At 35.8% G+C, this 20,334-nt stretch overlaps 1 protein-coding gene across 3 annotated transcripts; it reads left to right on the top strand.

Annotated features, from left to right (window-relative positions):
• The first annotated feature begins 5,842 nt into the window (after positions 1 to 5,842).
• Positions 5,843 to 18,768, top strand: LOC148852409 (Ubiquitin carboxyl-terminal hydrolase family protein). 3 transcript variants are annotated; one of them, XM_088942621.1, is made up of 2 exons: positions 5,843 to 7,578; positions 18,083 to 18,768. In XM_088942621.1, the coding sequence occupies exon 1, from the start codon at positions 6,047 to 6,049 to the stop codon at positions 7,553 to 7,555; it is 1,509 nt and encodes a 502-aa protein (XP_088798747.1). In that variant the 5' UTR covers positions 5,843 to 6,046; the 3' UTR covers positions 7,556 to 7,578; positions 18,083 to 18,768. The 3 variants fall into 3 exon arrangements, with proteins under 3 accessions (XP_088798747.1, XP_088798749.1, XP_088798748.1); XM_088942623.1 differs by having other exon boundaries at positions 5,849 to 7,578; positions 18,140 to 18,768; XM_088942622.1 differs by having other exon boundaries at positions 5,849 to 7,578; positions 18,080 to 18,768.
• Positions 18,769 to 20,334: the final 1,566 nt, after the last annotated feature.

The following is a 20,334-nucleotide window of genomic DNA, read 5'->3' as shown; positions in this document are numbered from 1 at the left end:
TTAATTTATATTATTAAATTACTAGTGGAGTGCCCTTGCATTGCAAGGGTTGAAAAGAGTATAATAACACATTAAATAGGTAATTTTATTCATATAGGAAGATTTAAAATTAACTATTTGAGTAAATGAAGCAAATTAACTTATTGTTATTTAATTAGTTAATTTAATTTAAATATTTAGATATGGTAAATCAATTCATTATTAATTTAATTAAATAATTAAATTACATTATTTACTCAAATTTTAAAACAAATAATTTTGTAATTACAAATAATAACTTTAAAATAATTAATAAAATCTTAAAAATACATTTAATTAAGACATTTTAACAAATGTATATTGTTAGATTAGGGGAATGAGGGGAGGGATGGAAGGGAGTGATTGAATTCTTGGAGAGAAAGATTGAAAGAAGAGGAAATGTTTTAAAATACTAGTTTGCTTTCATTCCATGGATTTCAATCGAGATGTTAAAGAGGTGTAAATGAAAAGGCCTAGCTTGGCCCAAAAATTCTAGTCTTACTCCTAAGTTTTGTGTTTAGACTTGATCTCAACTTGCCCTTACAAATTTTTATCCCAAGCTTTGGTTCAATACTCTAGCCACCCAAACTCACATTAGACTTGCAAATTTCCAATTCAATGTCTATAATTTTAGATTGAGTTCCGAATTAATTTGTGACTAGGTGGAACTGGCTTTGACCTAATAAGAATCAGGACAATATATCATGAACCAAAAACCAAACTCACCCAATCGGTTTGAGTCCATCAAGTTCAACTTGACCCATTGACTAGGGATGCAACGGAACAGATTGGATTCGAATCGGGGCATATCTGAATTTGATCTGACACTATTAATTGTATATCTAATATGAAGATTCAATCGAATATGATAAAACATGGGTCTGAATTCAAATTTGATGAGGAAGTGGGGTCTTTATATCTGATCTGATCTGATTTGATTTTTTAAAAATTAATAAATTATTAAAATAAAACTAAAACATAACAATTTAAATAAAGAAAAACAAAAATTACAAGTATCTTTTCAACTATTTTCATCATATATACATGTTTTTTTACAAAAAAAATAAATAATATAAAACAAATTTATAAAAATGTAATATAAATAATATATTTACAATTTGTGATTGGGTGGAACAAGCTCCGACCTGATAAGAATTGAGATAATATATCACGAATCAAAACTGAATTGACCAAATTGGGTTGGATCAATCAGATCTAACTTGAACCATTGATAGCCCTAGAGAGAGTGAGAAAGAGGGGATAATAAATGAAAAAGTAAAAAGAAAGTAATAACAATTTTGTGGAAATATTTTAATTGCATATTGATGGTACTCTTGTAATTACATGAAAGCTCAATGTCATATGCACAACTAAAAAAGAGATAATGATTGCTTTCAATGGCATTATTGTAATTAATAAAAAAAGTTAAGGTGATAAATAATGACACTTTTATAATTAGTAGAAAAATCAAAGAGATAAATAATGACACTTTTGTAATTAGCAAATGCTCATGAATATTATATGTTGGTTTTTACATAAGAGTTAAGAAAAATGGTGGTTCAATAACGTGAGATTTGATTTCACACTTTGATTTTTACAAATGTATCTTCCATTGGGTTTTACATATTTGTTTTCATATTTAACACTAGTAGAGCTATGCGATGCACGGGATTTATTAAGTGAAAGCTAAATAATAGAAAGGGTCATTTATTAAAATACCCCTTATAGTTTCATGGATTTGCTAAAATCTATCATATAGTTAGCATTTTACTAAAACATTACTTATAATTTGGAATGAATTTAATCAATCTTTCACTAGAAGATGGTGGAAGATGTAAGTGTTGACCCTAATGTTCATTTAAATAAATTTAATCAAAAGAAAATAAAAATAAAATACCAATTGTACCCTTAATAAGACACGGGCACCACTCTATTGGCTATATTTTGTCAATTTTGTTTTCTGTACAAAAAAAGTGTTAATGGTATTTTTTGGAATAAAAGAATATGGGCCTAATTGCAAAACAAACAATCCTTAATGAAAGGTTGATTAAGCAAATAAGTTGTAAAATATATGGGATGTCTTAGTAAAATGAAAATTATAATGTAGGTTTAAGTAAATATGTAAAACTATATGGTGCGTTCTAGTAAATTACCTTAAGGCTGCATTTGGAATCAGTGTAAAACGTCATTAGTGTAAAAATACACTCATGACATTTTAAACTAAACCAGAAAGCGACTGTTGTTTTTTTATTAAAATAGTGATGGGTGGAAGAGTGTAAAGTTTTATATCGATAAAATCAATGTAGTTTTTATATTGGTTATTGGTGTAAAACTTTAGAGGTAATGAGGTTTACATCTATTATCGACGTAAAACTACACTCCATCCCAATGCACACAAAACTAAACTAGAGTGTTGTTTTATGTTGATAATAATTATACCTTCTTTCCAAATGCATAAAAAACCAAACCGATGCAAAATTTACATTGGTTATATCGCATCCAAATGTAGCCTAATAGAAACACATAAGAGTATACAATTGTTTTATATTTTCAACTTTTTAAATAATTAATAATTATTCGTATTTTATATGTTACTTTTAATAATCTTTTATAATACAAAAATAACAATAATTAATTTCAATTTGGTTTATTCATCAAACTGATGAAACCGACCAACTTGATTAACTTGACTCGAGTTGGTTGGTTTTCTAGTATTTTAGGTCAACTTTGGTTAAAAAATTTTTCAATTTGACCAAGTTGGATCAGTTTCACTTTGGCCATTTGTAAACCAACCAAAACTGAACCACCTAACCATGGATATATATTTATATTTTAAGTATTATTTTTAATATGAAAAATTAAAAAATTTCCCATATTTCTTAGTCTAAAATGTTTTATATGATAAATCTAATTTTTTAATAGTTATACTATAATTTTTAAAGTTAAACTTTTTAAGTTTAAATCTTTTGAACCGATTGACTAAACCAAAAAATCGATCCAAACTGATACAACTTGAGTGGGTCGGTTTTCACAAAAGATCAGTTGATTTTAGCCGACCAACTCCCCAACTTGACTAGGTCAATTTGGTTGGCCAAATAGCCTACGACTGAACTGAACCAACTCATGAACACTCATAATTTCAGCTAAATTAATAGTCTCCTATCTAATAAATAGCAATAATTTAATCTCCAATAATATTGAAAATTTATAGTGAAAATACATAGTTATTGAAAATATATTGATAATGAAAAATACAATAATTACACAAAAATGCAATAAGTACTAAAAATATATTAACTTAGTCAACAAATAGTATGATCTCAAACAATAGTTTAATCTTTAATAAATAATAATCAATAAGTTATAACAAAAATACAATAAGTACAATGAATTAAATTTAAAAAATTCAATAATAGTAGTTAATCTCCCTTAATTATTGAAAATTTTCTCTTAAATAACAAAGAAAAATACATTTATGATAAAAACAATAAATAATTACTGAAATACAAAAAATATTAATTTTAGTATATATAATTACATAATAATACATATTTAGAGTTTAAAATTATTATTAATAAATATTATTTTTTTGAAAGTTATTTTCTCAAATTATTACTTGATTAAGTGAAACTAGTTATTTACAATATTATGTAAGAATATTAAATTACTATTAATTTCAATATTATGTTATAATTATTTTTCTACTTTTCAGAATTTTTTAAATTTATTACATAATTTCTTTATTTTATCTAATTAAAGTCTAGCTATGTTAAATATTTTGTTATTTAAATACTTAAATAATATGTAAAATATTTAAATTTTAAAATACTAATTATTTGTTGAATTTAATTATCCATAAAATCATAATTTATACTATTATTATGTAATTCCATTATTAATTTTGTAATATATTAAATTATTATTAATTTCATTATTATGTTATAGTTATTTTTCTAGTTTGAAGATTTTTTTTTAAATTTATTACATAATTTCATTATTTTAACTATTTAAAATGTAGCTATGATAAATATTTAGTTGTTTAAATATTTAAATAATCAATAAAATATTTAAAATTTTTGTTGTTTGAATTTTATTTATTTAAAGCTATTACATATTATTAAATATTTAAAAAAATTTAAATTGATAATCCAAAAAAACATAATTTAAATTATTAGTACATAATTTCATGATATATTTTATAAAAATATAAACATATTTTTTTTGTGTTTTTAATATATATTTTAAAGTTATATAATTTGTTAGAATATTTAAATAATTCTTAAATTTTTTAACCCAAACTTTCTTTCAATAGATATAGATAAAAGGTATGGGAAAGGATAAATAGGAATTAAAGATAATTTAGGAGAGAAACACTCTACTAAATTGGAGATAATTTTGAAGATAAATAGGAATTAGAGATAATTTTGGTGAAATTAGGGGATGTAGTTTAGGAGAAATTTTAGGATAAGAGATTATTTACCTTATTAAGAAAGTGCGTCTCATTGGTTGTTTCAATAATGACATGGAATAAAAAACATAAAAAATTCAAAAAGGAGAAAATTTCTTGATCACTTTGTTTTAATATATATATAAATTGGGTTTTGCATTGGTTTTTACACATATATTTCCGATTAGGTTTTACATGTTGGTTTTTATATTTAAATTTCTACATGCATTGGGGATGTGAAAATTAGGGGTGAGCAAAAAATACCAAAAAACCAATAGTTAACTGAACTGACCAGTATATATATAGTAATTATATATTTATATAATATTATATATTATATATTTATTTTTTTGAAAATCGAATAAACACTTTTAGTAGTCTAAGAGACTTTCAGACTTTCTCTTTGAAAGTTTAAAGAGAAACTTTGAAAATTGAAAATCGAAACTTTCAAAGAGAAAATTTCAACCTCTGCCAGAGTGCCAGATTGGAGACTGTTAGTCTCTCAGTCTCAAAAATCGAAAAATTTCAAGCATTTAGCCCTTCTTCTCGTTTGTTTCGATGGTTTTCCTTCCACTAGCTTCTTTGAATCAGACTCTTAGTCTCTCTCAATCTCACTCTCTCAGACTCTCAATTATTTCTTCCCAATGAGCCAATAGCCTCCAGTGTTTCCCCCTTCGGTGATTGAGTCACTGACGTTTGACACTCCGACTAGGCGACCAATTGTGTTTGTCTCACCTCACTCTTTGATGTCTAGCATCTCCTCTCAGATTCAGCCTTCACTCTCTCAGACTAGCATATGTCGTCTCCTCTTAAATCTGAAATCTCAATCTCTCATCTCTTAGTATTTTCTCTCTCATTTGACACTCACTCGACACTCAGACTCACTAATCTCTCTCAATCTCTTCTCTTTCGGTCTCAATCACTCATCTTTCTCAATCTCTCTCTATCTCATCTCTCTCACTTTCAATTCACAGTTCTGTCTAGTGTTCATTCCCTCCAAACCATCGGAAAGGAAGGTTTCCCCCTTTTTTTTAATATTGAGGGCATACAAAACCAAAAAACCAAGCTGCGGTTAACTAAGTCACCTATTAACCAATCTACCAATTAACTGGTTGCATCGGTTCAGTTTTGATTTGGTTAAATTAAAAAACCGAACACTTCGGTTCGGCCTATAAAATCACCCCACGGTTCGGTTGGGGACCCCTAAAAAATGAAAGGAAAAGAGCCCAAACTACCATTTTGTGAATTCTCAAGGCTCCTTCCTTACACCATTTCCTATATATACCCAAATTACCCTTTTTTCTCCTCGGATGTTAACCGACGGAACTTTGTCTAACCGCTAAGGGTATTTGTCGTAAAAAATGTATAGGATTCTTTGTCACTGATCCCCATAATACGGAAGAGTCTTTGGAATTGACTCTATCAAAAAAAGTCTCACTTGCCCCGTTCTGCACCGACGGTCCGACCCAATAATCAAACAGGTAAACTACATCCGATTCCGAATCCTCTGCAACTTCACCGAACCCTGCTTAAACCCTCCATTACTCCATTTGTCTCCAAACCCCCGACTTACTTGCAGCCATGCTCGTTTTCTCCCTGTCCCTCGTGCGCCGGCGCCCCAGGCAACTATGGCCGAGCAGCAGGACCTTCGTGGACGCAAAAATCAAATGGGTGAGAGACCGAGGCCTTGACCACGCCGTTGAGAAGGAGAAGCATCTACGACCAATGATCGCCCTCAAGAACTTCATCAAATCCGAGCCCTCCAAATCCCTCTCCGTCTCCGTCGCCGCCGAGAACAAAGAACGCCTCCTCCTCCCCACCCGCGCCATCGAATTTATCCGTCGATACCCCTCCGTCTTCGAAGAATTTTTCCCGGGCGGCGCCGGCGTTCGCCCCCACGTCCGCCTCACCCCTGAAGTGCTCCGTCTCGATGAGGAAGAAAAACTCATCTACGACAGCTTCGACCACCGGCAAGATGCCGCCGATAGACTTCTTAAGCTGCTTATGCTCACCAGAGTCAATAAGCTTCCTTTGCACATCATTGACAGGCTGAGGTGGGACCTAGGTCTTCCCCACGACTACGTTCGAACCCTTCTCCCCGACTACCCGGACTACTTCCAGGTGAGTACTATAACGGACACTATTGGTTCTGGTAATGGTTCGGAAACTCTAGCTCTAGAACTTGTTTGTTGGACCAATGAACTTGCAGTCTCGGCCATGGAGAAGAAGGCAATGGCCAAAGGAGACCCGCCTTACAAGAAAGGAATGCCGCTTGCATTCCCTCTGCAGTTCTCCAGAAGTTTCGACATGGAGAAGAAGGTGAAGAAGTGGGTCGATGAATGGCAGAATTTGCCTTACATTTCTCCTTATGAGAATGCTTTGCATCTCGCTCCCAAGAGTGATCAGGCCGAGAAGTGGACAGTTGCAGTATTGCACGAGCTACTTCATATTCTTATTTCGAAGAAGACTGAAAGAGATAACATTCTCTGCCTTGGTGAGTACTTAGGCCTTCGGTCGAGGTTTAAGAGGGCATTGATGCAGCACCCAGGAATTTTTTATCTCTCTAATAAGATTAGGACTCATACTGTGGTTCTTAGGGAGGCTTACAAGAGGGACCTCTTGGTGGAGAAGCATCCATTGATGGGTATGAGATATCAGTATATCCATCTCATGAACAAGGAGAAGGAACAGAGCAAACCTGCTGGTGCACCAAATGCCAGTTCCAAAGAACCAAATATCACTCAAGCTACCAAGAAAGAAGATGAGGATGAAGGTGAGGAAGATGGATATGAGGAATCGTTTGAATTGTCTGATTCTGAGGTTGAGGATGACAGTGATGAGGATGATGATGAAGAGGAAGAGGAGAATAAAGATGAAAGTGAACCAACTTTACGCCAGAGGCCTCTTAGAACTTCTGTTCGACAAGGTGCTGTAGGAAGATACTCAAATAGAATGCAGGACAAAGTTTCCAATTTTTTTCGAGGATCAGAATGCCCTAGAGGGGACAATGGTGGTGCAAGATCAGTGAGGAGAATGGATTTCCCAAGAAGCGATAGGAGGTCATTACCAGACAGGAGGAGTTACACGTAGGAAAATTTCCAGGCTTTGTAATGGTGAGCCCCTTAATCCCACAATCTTCCAGTCAAATTGCCAACTCATGAATCATCATCTTTTATATAATTCAATGACATTAGAAACATTTTAACGTGCTGGTAATTGCTTAATTGTATGAGGTTTGATTGGGTAAGCTTTTTTGATTGTTATTATTTATAAAAACTGTTTCTCCTTGATTAATGACATGATAAAGTTTTTGTGGCATATCCAATGATTGTGGATTCTTTCTGCTTCCCTGCTTTTTCCCATTGATAAGCTTAAATTTGTGGTGTTATGTTGAGATTTGCAGTTTGCAAAACCTTGTATATTGATAACTCCCTGACCCTAGAAAAAGAAAGATTTTTTGCTTGAATAAATGAGAATCACAGGGAAACTGAGTGTGAATGAAAATCAAGGAAATGAAGATGGCGATGGTTTTGTTAGTAGGATGTGTTATTGTTTGGTTTAAGGATTTTATCTGCGGAGCAGTTTCAACTCATACGAATTTTGTATGGAAAACTCTAAGGCAGAAGGTGGAAGAAGGTATTTTGCAGAAAGGAAGAGAAATAAGAAGGGCTATTTCATTGCACTTTACAAGCTTTTTTGGCAATGGGAGAAAACAGCTAGCAATTTTCCCTAAAGGATAAGGGGGTCAAGGATGGAAGGAGGTTTGCAAGGCCTTAGTTTCTTGAACATATGAAGGATTGGGTTGTCGATCCTAGAAATGCGGTAGAAGACGAAATGAGAACTATCAAGGACGAAATCCCACTTTGACAGTGGCAAAATCCATAGGGATGTACAATGGCTGTAAATACTGCAAAGAAAATTAGCTGACGTCTTAACCAGGTTGAAGTTTGTATAAAAAAAAAGAATAACCAGGTTGAAGTTAAAGGGAACCTTGGATTGAAATGAGAAGAACTATCAAGGACTAAATCTCACTTTGACAGTGGCAAAATCCATAGGGAGGTACAATGGCTGTCAATACTGCAAAGAAAATTAGCTGACATCTTAATAACCAGGTTGAAGCTTGTAGGAAAAAAAAAACAGGTTGAAGTTAAAGGGAACCTTGGGTTGAAAATTATCAAAAAAAAAAAAGAGGTTATAGGTAACCTTTATTTCTCACGTCTCACCCCCTTTTAAAGGTTGCAAGGCTTTGCTTGATCTTGTAGAAGAGAAATTAGAAATTGAAGTGGAAGGGGACTCAAAAGTGGTAATTTCCTGGGCTGCAAACAGTAGCCATACCCTGTGGATGTTAAAACATGTGATTAGGGGAGTGGAAAAGATTGCAAAGGAGGTTGAGGCTGAATTTAAATGGATCCGAAGGAGTGCAAATGGGTTAGCTGATTATTTAGCAAAACAAGGGGTATTGAGACAACAATTATTTTAGGCTGCTTTGTAATGAGGGACAGAAAAGAGTGATTAAATGGGATCATCACTCCCATCACTAAGTTGTATAAACTATTTCCAATTTGAAACTTAAAGAAAATTCATGCTTACTGATAAAAAAATTATAGTGTGGGTATTCAATCGGAAAATGGACCTCTTACAATTTTCAGATTGTGTCTTATGTCCAACTCGAAGAATCTATTAGTAGAAGATGATGTAATAGTTTGGGTGATTGGCCTGCCTTTTTTTGTTTTTTTGATCAGTAATCAACATCTAATTTTATTACTTAGAGTAAGAACAGGGTATAGAAACAAGGGCAGCCTTGGCTACCATCAATAGAATACAGAGACAATTTAATATTCAGTCTTGCAACTGAGCCCAGAAGCACACTGTAAACTTCAAATTTTAGCTATAGCAATATTCGAACCTTGGTCACTTGATAGCAGAATCAATTTCTGCAATTTGTGGTGGACATTTGGATGGTATTTTTTGGGGGTATCTACACTTGGTGGCCTTGTTGTTAAATGGATTGAAGCCTGAGGATGTTCCCAGAAAGGTTGAAATTTTTGCAGAAGGGATGTTTTAGTGAACTTGGTTGGCAACCTCCATAGAAGCTGCTCTATGGAAGGAAGCTTGAAAAGAAGATGAACAGTTGGAATTAGATGCTTTATGTGGCAAGCTGGGAGTGGTTAGTTTAGTTGATGTTAGAAGTTATACAAAAATGGGTAACTTTCTCTTGGAATAACAAAAGGCTTGGGCAGTGTTTTAAAAGCAAAAGTCGCAAGGTCCATTTTGTGCCTGAGGTGCAAGGTGCACAATGTTTTGAAAAATCAGAAAAAATGAGAAAATTGAAGGATAGAATTAAAAAATATAACCTAAACTCAAATTAAATTAAATGATTAGCAAACAACCTATTAATATGTCCAATAACAACAGAAATATGAAATAATCAAATAAAAACATCTCAATTTCTCAAGTACTCAGCAATCAACATCAAGTTCAAGACTTCAAGGGAGCTGCAAGCAATTAATGCAATACAATCACATAGAGTTACAGTCATGTCATAGGCAAATTTCTTTCAAAAAAGATACATATAGATTATAGACATAGAGTCATAAACAGTTTTCTTACAAAAAAGAAGAGTCATGGGCAGTTTTCTACCCAAAAAATGAGTCATAGACAATTTTCTACAAAAAAAAAAAAAAAGAGTTATAGACAATTTTCTATATAAAAAAAAAGTCATAGACAATTTGCTAAAACCTCCATGAGAAAGGACAGAGTGGAGGTGGTCTGGATACCACCAATTGAAGGTTTTATTAAACTGAATTTTGATGGGAGTAGCCGAGGTAATCCAGGCACTTCTGGAATTGGAGGGGTGGTGAGAGATGGAGGAGGTTAACTTATAGCACTTTTTTTCTGGCCCTCTGAGGTGGCTCAGTCTAGCTCCAAGAGGCAGCTGTTTATTGGGGATGACATTGCCAGCTTCTTGCAAGGGGTGAAGGTAGTCAGAAGGACAGAGAGGACTGGAATAAAGCCAGCGAGCCAACCAGGTATGAATTATTAGATTTGGGTCTTTTTGTAGTTAGAGTCCCTTTTGATCCTATGCAGTGGAATGAATTGGCTTCTTCTGATTGGAAGGAAACAAAGCAAGTTTAAGGGAAGAAGAGAGGGCAGAGGTAAGAAGGGGACAATGCACAATAAGGAGGAGGGAAGAAGGGGAGGATATTGAAGGGAGTGAAGTCAGGAATACAGAGGTCTACAAGTTAGGAGAGGAGGGTAAAGAAGAAGAGTGTGGTAGTGCTGACATTTCTGATAATCTGTTAAGAATTTATTATTTATGTCCAAGTCAGCAGACTTGGAGTGGACTTATGACGGACAAGTGTAGTGAACAAGGAAGGGGATGTAGATGGGCCCTGGATGATGACGAAGGTTACAAACCTGAGTAAGTTCCAAATTATTCATGTTTCAAAAATTTTCTCAAGACTAAAGGATGGTCTGATTGGCATTGGGTCTACAAACAAGTTTTAGAAAGTTTATAGGAAAAGATGTTCTAGGGTCATAGGCCTAAAAAAGAAACTTGATGAGAAAGGGGGTATCGAGACCCAAACTAGATGGGAGTTGCTTCAGTGTTGTGATCCCAAGGACGACATGGTGACTAGGTTGGAGGAGGGAGAAAAGGAGCCTATGGGGGATCAAGAGAGCAAGAAGACTTTAAATGATTCATCGACCGTCAGGGTGGCGGAGAAAGGAGGAAGGATGGAGATTGAGAGTTTGGAAGAAAGGGTTGTTAGGATTGGAAAGAGTTTAGGCCTATTTTTCTTAGGTGGAGTGGACTTTGCTAGAAGGGCTTTCTAAGCCTTTGAAAAGAGTAAGATAAGTCTCAAGAAGTCGGTTGTCACTGAAGGTGGAGAGGTGTGGAATGCGGATGGGGATGGAAAAGATGAAGCGTTGGAAGTTGAAGATTGCATCTTGGTTTTGGGGGGGGGTTCTCTTTTTGCTTTATTTGAGTTGTATTGTTTAATTGCTTTGCTGTTTTTTGGGTCTGGTGTTCACCTGTTAAGCTGTTTGTAATCTGTTTTTTTTTTTAATGGATTTTCTTTTGTCACAAAAAATACTATTTCGTATCACACTGGCATGGTAAGGAGGGAAATTCTCTGATATTCCTCCATTTTGAATGGCTACTTGTAGCCTCATACATCCATTTCCAACAAGAATAACAACCCAGTAACTAATTTAAGAGGTGGTTTGTAGGGAACATGTATGTGGGTTAGCAATCGAGCTGGGTCTTGGGCCTGGGCTGGAATTGAAGTGTCTAGGCCTTGTTACTCCATTGATATCTGAGTTCTATCACATCAAATCCTTAGAGCTATCATTGGTTCTCTCTAACTCCAAGACCCCATTCTTCTCCAAGGTCTATGTTTTGGAATGATAGAATACTGATGTGTTTCATTCTATTGCCAATCGACATATTTATACAGTAAGCTGCTGCAATAAATAGAAAGAAAGAAAAGAAAATAGAAAGAAGAGAAAATAGAAAGTACAAAAATAGAAAGAAAGAAATAGAAAGAAAAACTTTCTAAATCAATCCTTCCACAATCCTAGGAATATATACAATTCTATTTTCAGATCTGAACCAGTAACCCCACGTTTTCCAACACTCCCCCTCAAGCTGGTGAATAGAGATCTTCCATTCCCAGCTTGTCTATAATTCTTCGAAAGTTTGTACTATTGAGCCCTGTAAGTACATCGGCCAGTTGTCCTTTTGTAGACACATAGGGAGTGCAAATCAACTTGCTGTCCAGTTTCTCTTTTATAAAGTGTCGGTCAATTTCGATGTGCTTCGTTCTGTCATGTTGAACAGGATTGTGAGCAATATTGATGGCTGACTTGTTGTCACAATATAGTTTCATAGGCTCTTCTCGTGGAATCTTCAGGTCTTCTAAAATTATCTTCAACCAGAGTAATTCACACACTCCTTATGCCATAGCCTTGAATTCTGCCTCTGCACTTGACCGAACCACTACATTTTGCTTCTTACTCCAAGTGACTAAGTTTCCTCCTAAGAAGGTACAGTAACCAGAAGTTGGAGATCCTGCATAATCGGCATTTGTATATGCTTCAAGAGCCAATCCCCCATTTCTTCTGAATAAAATTCCTTTTCCTGGATTGGCTTTCAAATAGTGCAGAATTCGATGAGCATCCTGCAGATGAAATTCTTTAGGATTATGCATAAACTGACTTATTACACTTACAACATATGCAATATCTGGTCGTGTATGTGCAAGATAAATGAGTTTTCCAACTAGTCTTTGGAACATCTCCTTGTCTACACTTGTATTCTCGTTGGCTTCTCCAAATTTATGATTGGGATCTATAGGCGTGGAAGCTGGTTTACATGCCATATTTCCTGTTTCTCTCAAAAGATCAACAACATACTTTTGTTGAGAGATAAAGATGCCTTGTTTAGAATGTGCAACTTCAATTCCGAGAAAATACTTTAGTCTCCCCAAGTCTTTTATCTCAAATTCTCTGGCAAGGCATTTTTTCAATGCTTCCTTCTCCTTTTTATCATTCCTAGTAACGATTATATCATCAACATAGACTAATAGTGCAGTAACTCCCTCTGAGGCTGTGTGTTTGATAAACAATGTGTGGTCACCTTGACTTTGCTTGTAACCTGTACTCAGCATCACCTTCGTAAACCTTCCAAACCATGCTCTCGGAGATTGTTTGAGACTGTATAGTGTTTTCTTCAACCGACAAACTTTGTTCCCTTTAGTGCCTTCTCCAAAACCCGGTGGAATGTCCATGTATATCTCCTCTTCTGGATCACCATGGGAAACACATTCTTTACATCAAACTGTTGCAAATCCCAATTATAGTTAGCAGCCAACGACAGTAACACCCTTACTGTATTCATTTTAGCTATTGGGGCAAAAGTCTCCTGATAATCTACCCCATAAGTCTGTGAATATCCCTTGGCTATCAGTCGTGCTTTGTACCTTTCTAATGACCCATCAAATTTGTACTTAATTGTGAACACCCATTTACAACCTACTGTCTTCTTGTTTCTTGGTAGATCCACAACTTCCCATGTGTTGTTTTTTTCTAGTGCCACCATTTCCACTTTCATGGCTTTTCTCCACTCCTTATTAGAAAGTGCCTCGGCTAGAATATTAGGAATTGGAATGGTGTTAAGGCTGGCTAGAAAACTTTTATGGGATTTTGAGAATCTTTGGAATGATACAGATTTGGTTAAAGGGTACAATGGGCGTTTGGTACATTCTCTGGTTCCTTTTCTCAGTGCAATAGGTAGGTCATACTCATACTCAAACTATGAAGGTGTAGGTTTAGGTTCCGAGCATCCCTCAGTTCTAGGATTAGGAGTTGAATCTTGGACTTGCACAGGTTGAGGATCTGGATTTTTCCTCCTAGAGTAAACCTGCATATATCTCACATTATCATGCACATCATTCATGGGGTTAACAGTGTTCTAATTTGGTTCAATGGTCGGGTTGTTTGACTCTTGTTGAGACTCGGGAATGTGGGGCTTAGAGGAATGCGACTCAGAGGAATGTGATTCTTGACGATTGGATGTCTGTGAGGAGGGTAATACATCTAGGGAGAGTAGATCCGAGGCCTTATCTTCCATTAATGAGGGCTCCCCCTGAAGATAAGGTTGAGTGAAAAAAGATTTTCCTTCCTCAAATGTGACATCGATGGAGGTGTAGAATTTTCTAGTGGCTGGATGATAACATTTATAACCTTTCTGAGTTGGGGAATATCCCAAGAAGACACACCTGATTGCTCGTGGGTCTAATTTTTCCTTATTATGGACATGAACAAAGGCAGTGCAGCCAAAAATTCCTGGTGTGAGATTATTTGAGGTTTAAATATCAGGGTAAAATTGAGAAAGGACTTGTATTGGGCTTCGGTTGTCAAGAACTTTAGATGGTAGTCTATTTATGGTGTAGGTAGTAGTAAGGACAACTTCCCCCCAATATTGTTTTGGCACCTGATTTTGAAAGAGAAAGGCTCGGGTGGTTTGCAAAAGATGACCATTTTTTCTCTCAGCTATCCCATTCTGTTGGGGAGTGTTAACACAGGAGGATTCATGCACAATGCCTTTTTTTTGAAAAATTGGGGACAAATTCTGATTAAAATAATCTGTAGCATTGTCAGATCGAAACCTTTTAATTCTCACACCAAACTGAGTTTGGACCATGTTATGAAAGTTGGGAAGAATCGTACCCTCATCAGATTTAGACTTAAGAAGAAAAATCCATGTGACCCTAGTGCAATCGTCAATAAAGGTGACGAACCATCTAGAACCAGTAATGTTGGGAATTTGAGAAGGGCCCCATGCATCTGAATGAATCAAATAAATATGAGTTGAAGATTTTTTATTGCTGATTGGGAAAGAAACCCTTTTGTGCTTAGCAATTTCACAAACATCACAATGAAAGGTTTCAACGTCAATTCCTTTAAACAAGGAAGGAAGCATTGTTTTTAAAACAGGAAATGAAGGATGACCAAAATGGAAGTGATGACCCCAAATTAAATCTTTATTGGAGGTAGATAAGAATGACTCGTGTGTGACATGCATAACAGTGTGAGATGGTTTGCTGGTTGCTTCAAGGTGGTAGAGTCCATCTCTTTCCTTAGCAAGTCCAATCTTCTTCCCCGAAACCTGGTCTTGAAATACACAATAAGAAGGGAAGAACACAACATTGCAGTTCACATCCTGGGTGAGTTTATGAGATAAGGCTAGTGGATAACTTAGGAACATGAAGCACATTTTTATGTAATAGGGCTGGATTAATTTGAATATTCCCAATCCCTGCCACTGTGGCGAAAGAACCATCAGCAACAAAAATTTTTCTATTACTAGGACAGGGTGTATAGGTGAGAAAATGTAGTGAAGAGGGTGTAATGTGGTCAGTAGCTCCAGAATCAAGAATCCATGGAAAAACACTAGCCGAGGCATGTAATCCTAGAGATAAAGATTCACTTGAGAGAGCAAGAGAGGTAGAACCACTTTCTGGTTTCAAGGATTTCAGGAAGCTTCTTAGCCTTTCAATTTCTTCATCATTAAATGGTCCCTGACTTGAGTGTTCTTGCCACGGGGTTGTGTTGACATTATGGGCCTGTTGAACTCCTTTTGAAACTCCTCGATTTCCCCATTCTTTCGTGTGTCTGGGCTTCTTGCAATAGGTGCACCAGAGGTTATCGTTAGAGTCACGGGTGGTTGTGTCACGAGCCAAGTTGTGATTGTTCTCACCCTTTGAACCACTGTAACTTCCTCCCCTTGCCACCATGGCTGAGCCTTCGGGATCTTTAGGCTCAAGCATGATTCCACGGTGGCTTTCCTCAGCTCTGACAAGGGCTATGACTTCATTCAATGGAGGCACTTCTTCTTTGCCAAGAATTTGTATTCGGACCTGATCAAATTCAGCATACAGTCTGACCAAAAAATCATACACCCTATCTCTTTCAATAAAATTCTTCAAGATCACAGTATCATCAATGCACTTTGTCTCAAGAACTCGATAATGATCAAGCTCATGCCATAAATTTTGCAGTAGATTTGCATACTCTGTAACACTCCTGCTCCCTTGTTTGGCTGCCATTGTCTTCACTTTGACCTCATAGACACGAGCAGCGTCATGGGCTTTGGAATAGGTTTGTCGGACAGCATCCCAAATAGCCTTTGCAGAGGGAAGAAATGTACAAGTATCATTGATCTCAGGTGTCATTGAACTCCACAACCATGACATAATCATGGAGTCCTCTTCGTCCCAAGCATCAAAATTTGGCTCGCCCAACTTTGGCCCTGTTCCAAGAAGGTGACTAATTTTTCTTTTTCCCTTCAAATAGGGACGCAATAGTTGTGACCACTTCAAGTAATTCTGGCCATTCAGTCTATATGTTGCTTGAATATTCTGCAAATCACCAGTGTGAGGATGAGAATTTGTTGCTCCATCGGTTTGGACGGGAGCACTTGTTGCAGTCATGTCGGACATTGTTAATGGAGGAAAAATAATGCCAGCAGGAAAGGAGAATAAAGGAGGGAAGGACTGGCCGGAATAAAGGAGAATAAAGGAACACTTCTGGTTATAGATCAACACTGAAGGCCAGAAGAGAAAAACACGAAAAACTGGCAATGAAGGCTGAAAAAAAATCTCAAGGTTGACAAACCTAGAGCTCCGATACCATGTTTTGGAATGGTAGAATACTGATGTGTTTCATTCTATTGCCAATCGGCATATTTATATAGTAAGCTGCTGCAATAAATAGAAAGAAAGAAATAGAAAAAAAACTTTCTAAATCAATCATTCCACAATCCTAGGAATATATAGAGTTCTATTTTCAGATCTGAACCAGTAATCCCACGTTTTCCAACAGTCTGTTCTGCAACCACTCCTCTTAATCAACATCCCCTGCAAGGCTGCAACTTTGGATGACCTCAGTCTATCTTGAGCCACCCACATCACACTTTATGCATAGCAAGTTTAGTCAAGAAAGTTCTCTGCCATATGCCAAATTATGACAGATTTCACCACCACAATCCTATGTCATATCACACTGGCATGGTAAGGAGGGAGGGAAATTATCTGATATTCCTCCTTCATTTTGAATGGCTACTTCATACATCCATTTCCACAACCCTGGCTTGGCAAGGTGCCAACCAGCTGGTTGGTAAGGTCTCCTGCTGGTCGTAGCAGAGACTTGGGATCAAATCCCACAACCCGCATGCACCTGGGTTGAGGGGGTTATGGATTGGGGTATGGGCTACCCCCCGGTTGTGTAGCCCTTATAAGATATCAAAAAAAAAAAAAAACAAGAATAACAACCCAGTAGCTAATTTAAGAGGTGGTTTGTTGGGAACATCTCTGTGGGTTAGCAATCGAGCTGGATCTTGGGCCTGGGCTGGAATTGAAGTGTCTAGACCCTGTTGCTGCCTTGATATCTTGGCTGATTCTCTCTAACTCCAAGACTTCATTCTTCTCCAAGGTCTCTTCTGCAACCACTCCTCTTTATCAACATTCCCTGCAAGGCAGCAACTTTGGATGACCTTAGTCTATCTTGAGCCACCCTGCCATATCACACTTTATGCGTAGCAAGTTTCATCAAGAAACTTCTCTGCCATATACCAAATTATAGCAAATTTCACCACCACAATCCTGTCACATCACAGTGGCACGATAATGACCTTGGGCCTGAATATTTTACCTGTAACATCATGACATGTGAAGGTTTTCTTTTCCACTTATATGTCTTATTTGGTCTTGGAGTTGCAATCCAGTTCTCAACTCTCCATTGAGTGGTTCTTGGAAGATAGTCATGGATAAGCCAAGAGCTCATAATATAGGTTTTGTGTATAAAAATGTTTAGTTGGTTGTGATAATGGCTAGATGAACAGTTACTGACTGAAAAGGTAATTGGTAAATTATTAGATCTGGAGTTAATTTGCAAGGATTTGGTTACAATGGTAAATTATTAATTGTGATAAATAGCTGAAGTTGATGAAGATTTCCTTTTTCTTCAGAAGACCTTGCCATAACTCTGTTGTTTTTTTGACTGGCTCCATTATCCTGGTTTCTTCCTCTTTTATGAACTTAACCTCTTTTTCAGCAGGATCTAAGAATCCTTTTCATCTCCCTTACGTACCCACTGTGCTCACTGGTCCTTCAGGCATCAATATCTCCCGAGTTTTGGTGACCCAAGCTGTTGGATTATAGAAAAGCATGTTTTGATGAAAGCATCATAAGTCTATGTGCTGATAGCTCAATGCTCACTCATCCTGTCATTGGTAATTTGACCATTATATATTCATCTCTTTCATCTTCTGCCCTTGGAGAGTTGCAACTCACAGTACTGTTGGTGCTGCCTTTCCTGTTGATTTGGCCTGAGGCCGTGATACCTGTTGATCATCTTCACCATGTAAGGTGCTCTCCCCTTCATTATGATTTTGATAATAAGTCATTAAGTTCTTGTCAATAAATTAGACATTGATTGATTTAAACAGCAAATGAACAACTGAAAAAAATGATGCACCCCTTGCTTGGTTTTGCAAGGGAAAATACGACGGCACAAAAACAAATATAGTCTACAGTTGTGTACTTGCAGGGAAAAGACAATGGCACAAAATGAACATCTCAGTGATGCATCTTGAATGATCTTAACCTGAATTTGAGTTCATGTATCTCTACTGTCCTATGATTATATTCTCCATGCAGATGGCATCAAAGACTCTAATTTCTATTTTGTTCGACTCTGAAGCTTTTCAATGAGAGATTGAATGAGAATGGCTGTTTTTTAAACCTGCAGATGATGCACCTTCCCTCCCCTTAAATGTGGGAGATCCCAGTGATGTTCATTTTCTTAATACGTTTTACTTTTAAAGAAATAGAACAAGTTAGGGCTGTCAATGGGTCGGGTCTGGGTAGGTTCTAGGTAGAATCGGGACAAAATAATGGACCCCGAACCATCCAGATTAATAGTCAGGCCCTATCGAGTTTACCCGATAGACCCAATTATTCTGAAAACTATATTTATTTATTTATTTATTTATTTAAGTAATAACTTAAAATGTAAATTTTGATAATATAATCTTAATAAAAATGATAGTAAAATACTAAATTGTCTATATGTTAATAAATTAAACAATTTTAGCTATATTGTCATATATATTATCTATCAAACTTACCACTTCAGACATGAAATATAATAAAAATTATAATTAAACTAGAAAAACATTATATATTTAATAAAATAATCGGTTTGGGACAAGAAAGAACCGGAACCAACCCAATTATTAATTGGGACAAAATGATGGAACTAGAACCAACATAATCGGTTTGGTTCGGTTCAGCCGTTCAGGCAATTGGGCAGAACTGACGCATTGACAGCCCTAGAGCAAATGGCAAATACTCTGATCTGAGACCCTTGTTACTGAACATCTATCGCAATGTGCTTTTTATGGTTATGGAATGGTGGATTAGCAGTTTCACTAGAATTACTGCAGTAAAGCATCAGCCACTTATGAACCACAGTACCAATTTCCTTGGAGAACGATTCTTAGTAGAGAATTGTTGGTAGTATTCTGTGATTCCTGCTCGTCTCAAAGACATTTGGTTGCTTTTGAGACAAGCAGGCTATCAAATTATTACTAAAATAAACCAAATCATCCCTTTCGTGTGATTTACGTTTGGGTAGCCATCCCAATCTGCATCTGAAGATGCATGTAAATTATAGGAAGATTGAAGTATATTCAAGCAATACGTGATTTTGTAATTCACTCTGAAGATGCATGCAAACGATAGGAAGAGTAAAGGAGTTGAAAGCAATAGGTGATTATATGCTTCAAATCTCCAAGTTTGTAACTTTGTATTTCACACAAGTCCAGTAATTAGTATTTAGAGAATAGATTCATAAATGCTATTGACCCAAACCCAATGTATGGGCATGTATGAGTGCAAGATACTGTACGTCTTCAATTTTGTAAATATTGGATAATGAAAAATGATATGATACCAACTGTAAATTTTGATAAATATCATGGGTTCAACTCCGATATGGAAAATGTATGATATCTGAAAAATGTCTGATCAATCAATTGGAATTTATAAACATGATAGCCAATCAGGTGTTATTTATCAAAACTCATGGATGAGTTTTGATTAGGCAAATCTCTTTCCTGCATTATAGATTTTTTCATAAATTAATTAATAATATTATTCTTTAAGTAAAAGGGGTGTGTGATGTGTGATAAATAATTATATATATATATATATATATATATATATATATATATTGTCTATGAAAGAAATAAATTGCATCCTAAAATGTATAAATATATTTAAAAACACCTAAATCTCAAACATACA

The sequence above is a fragment of the Nelumbo lutea genome, chromosome 5 (genome assembly GCF_056320005.1).
Source record: "Nelumbo lutea isolate HS-2025 chromosome 5, American lotus-T2T, whole genome shotgun sequence".
In the NCBI taxonomy this organism is placed as follows: Eukaryota; Viridiplantae; Streptophyta; class Magnoliopsida; order Proteales; family Nelumbonaceae; genus Nelumbo; species Nelumbo lutea.
This window is presented reverse-complemented; position numbering and strand designations above follow the sequence as displayed.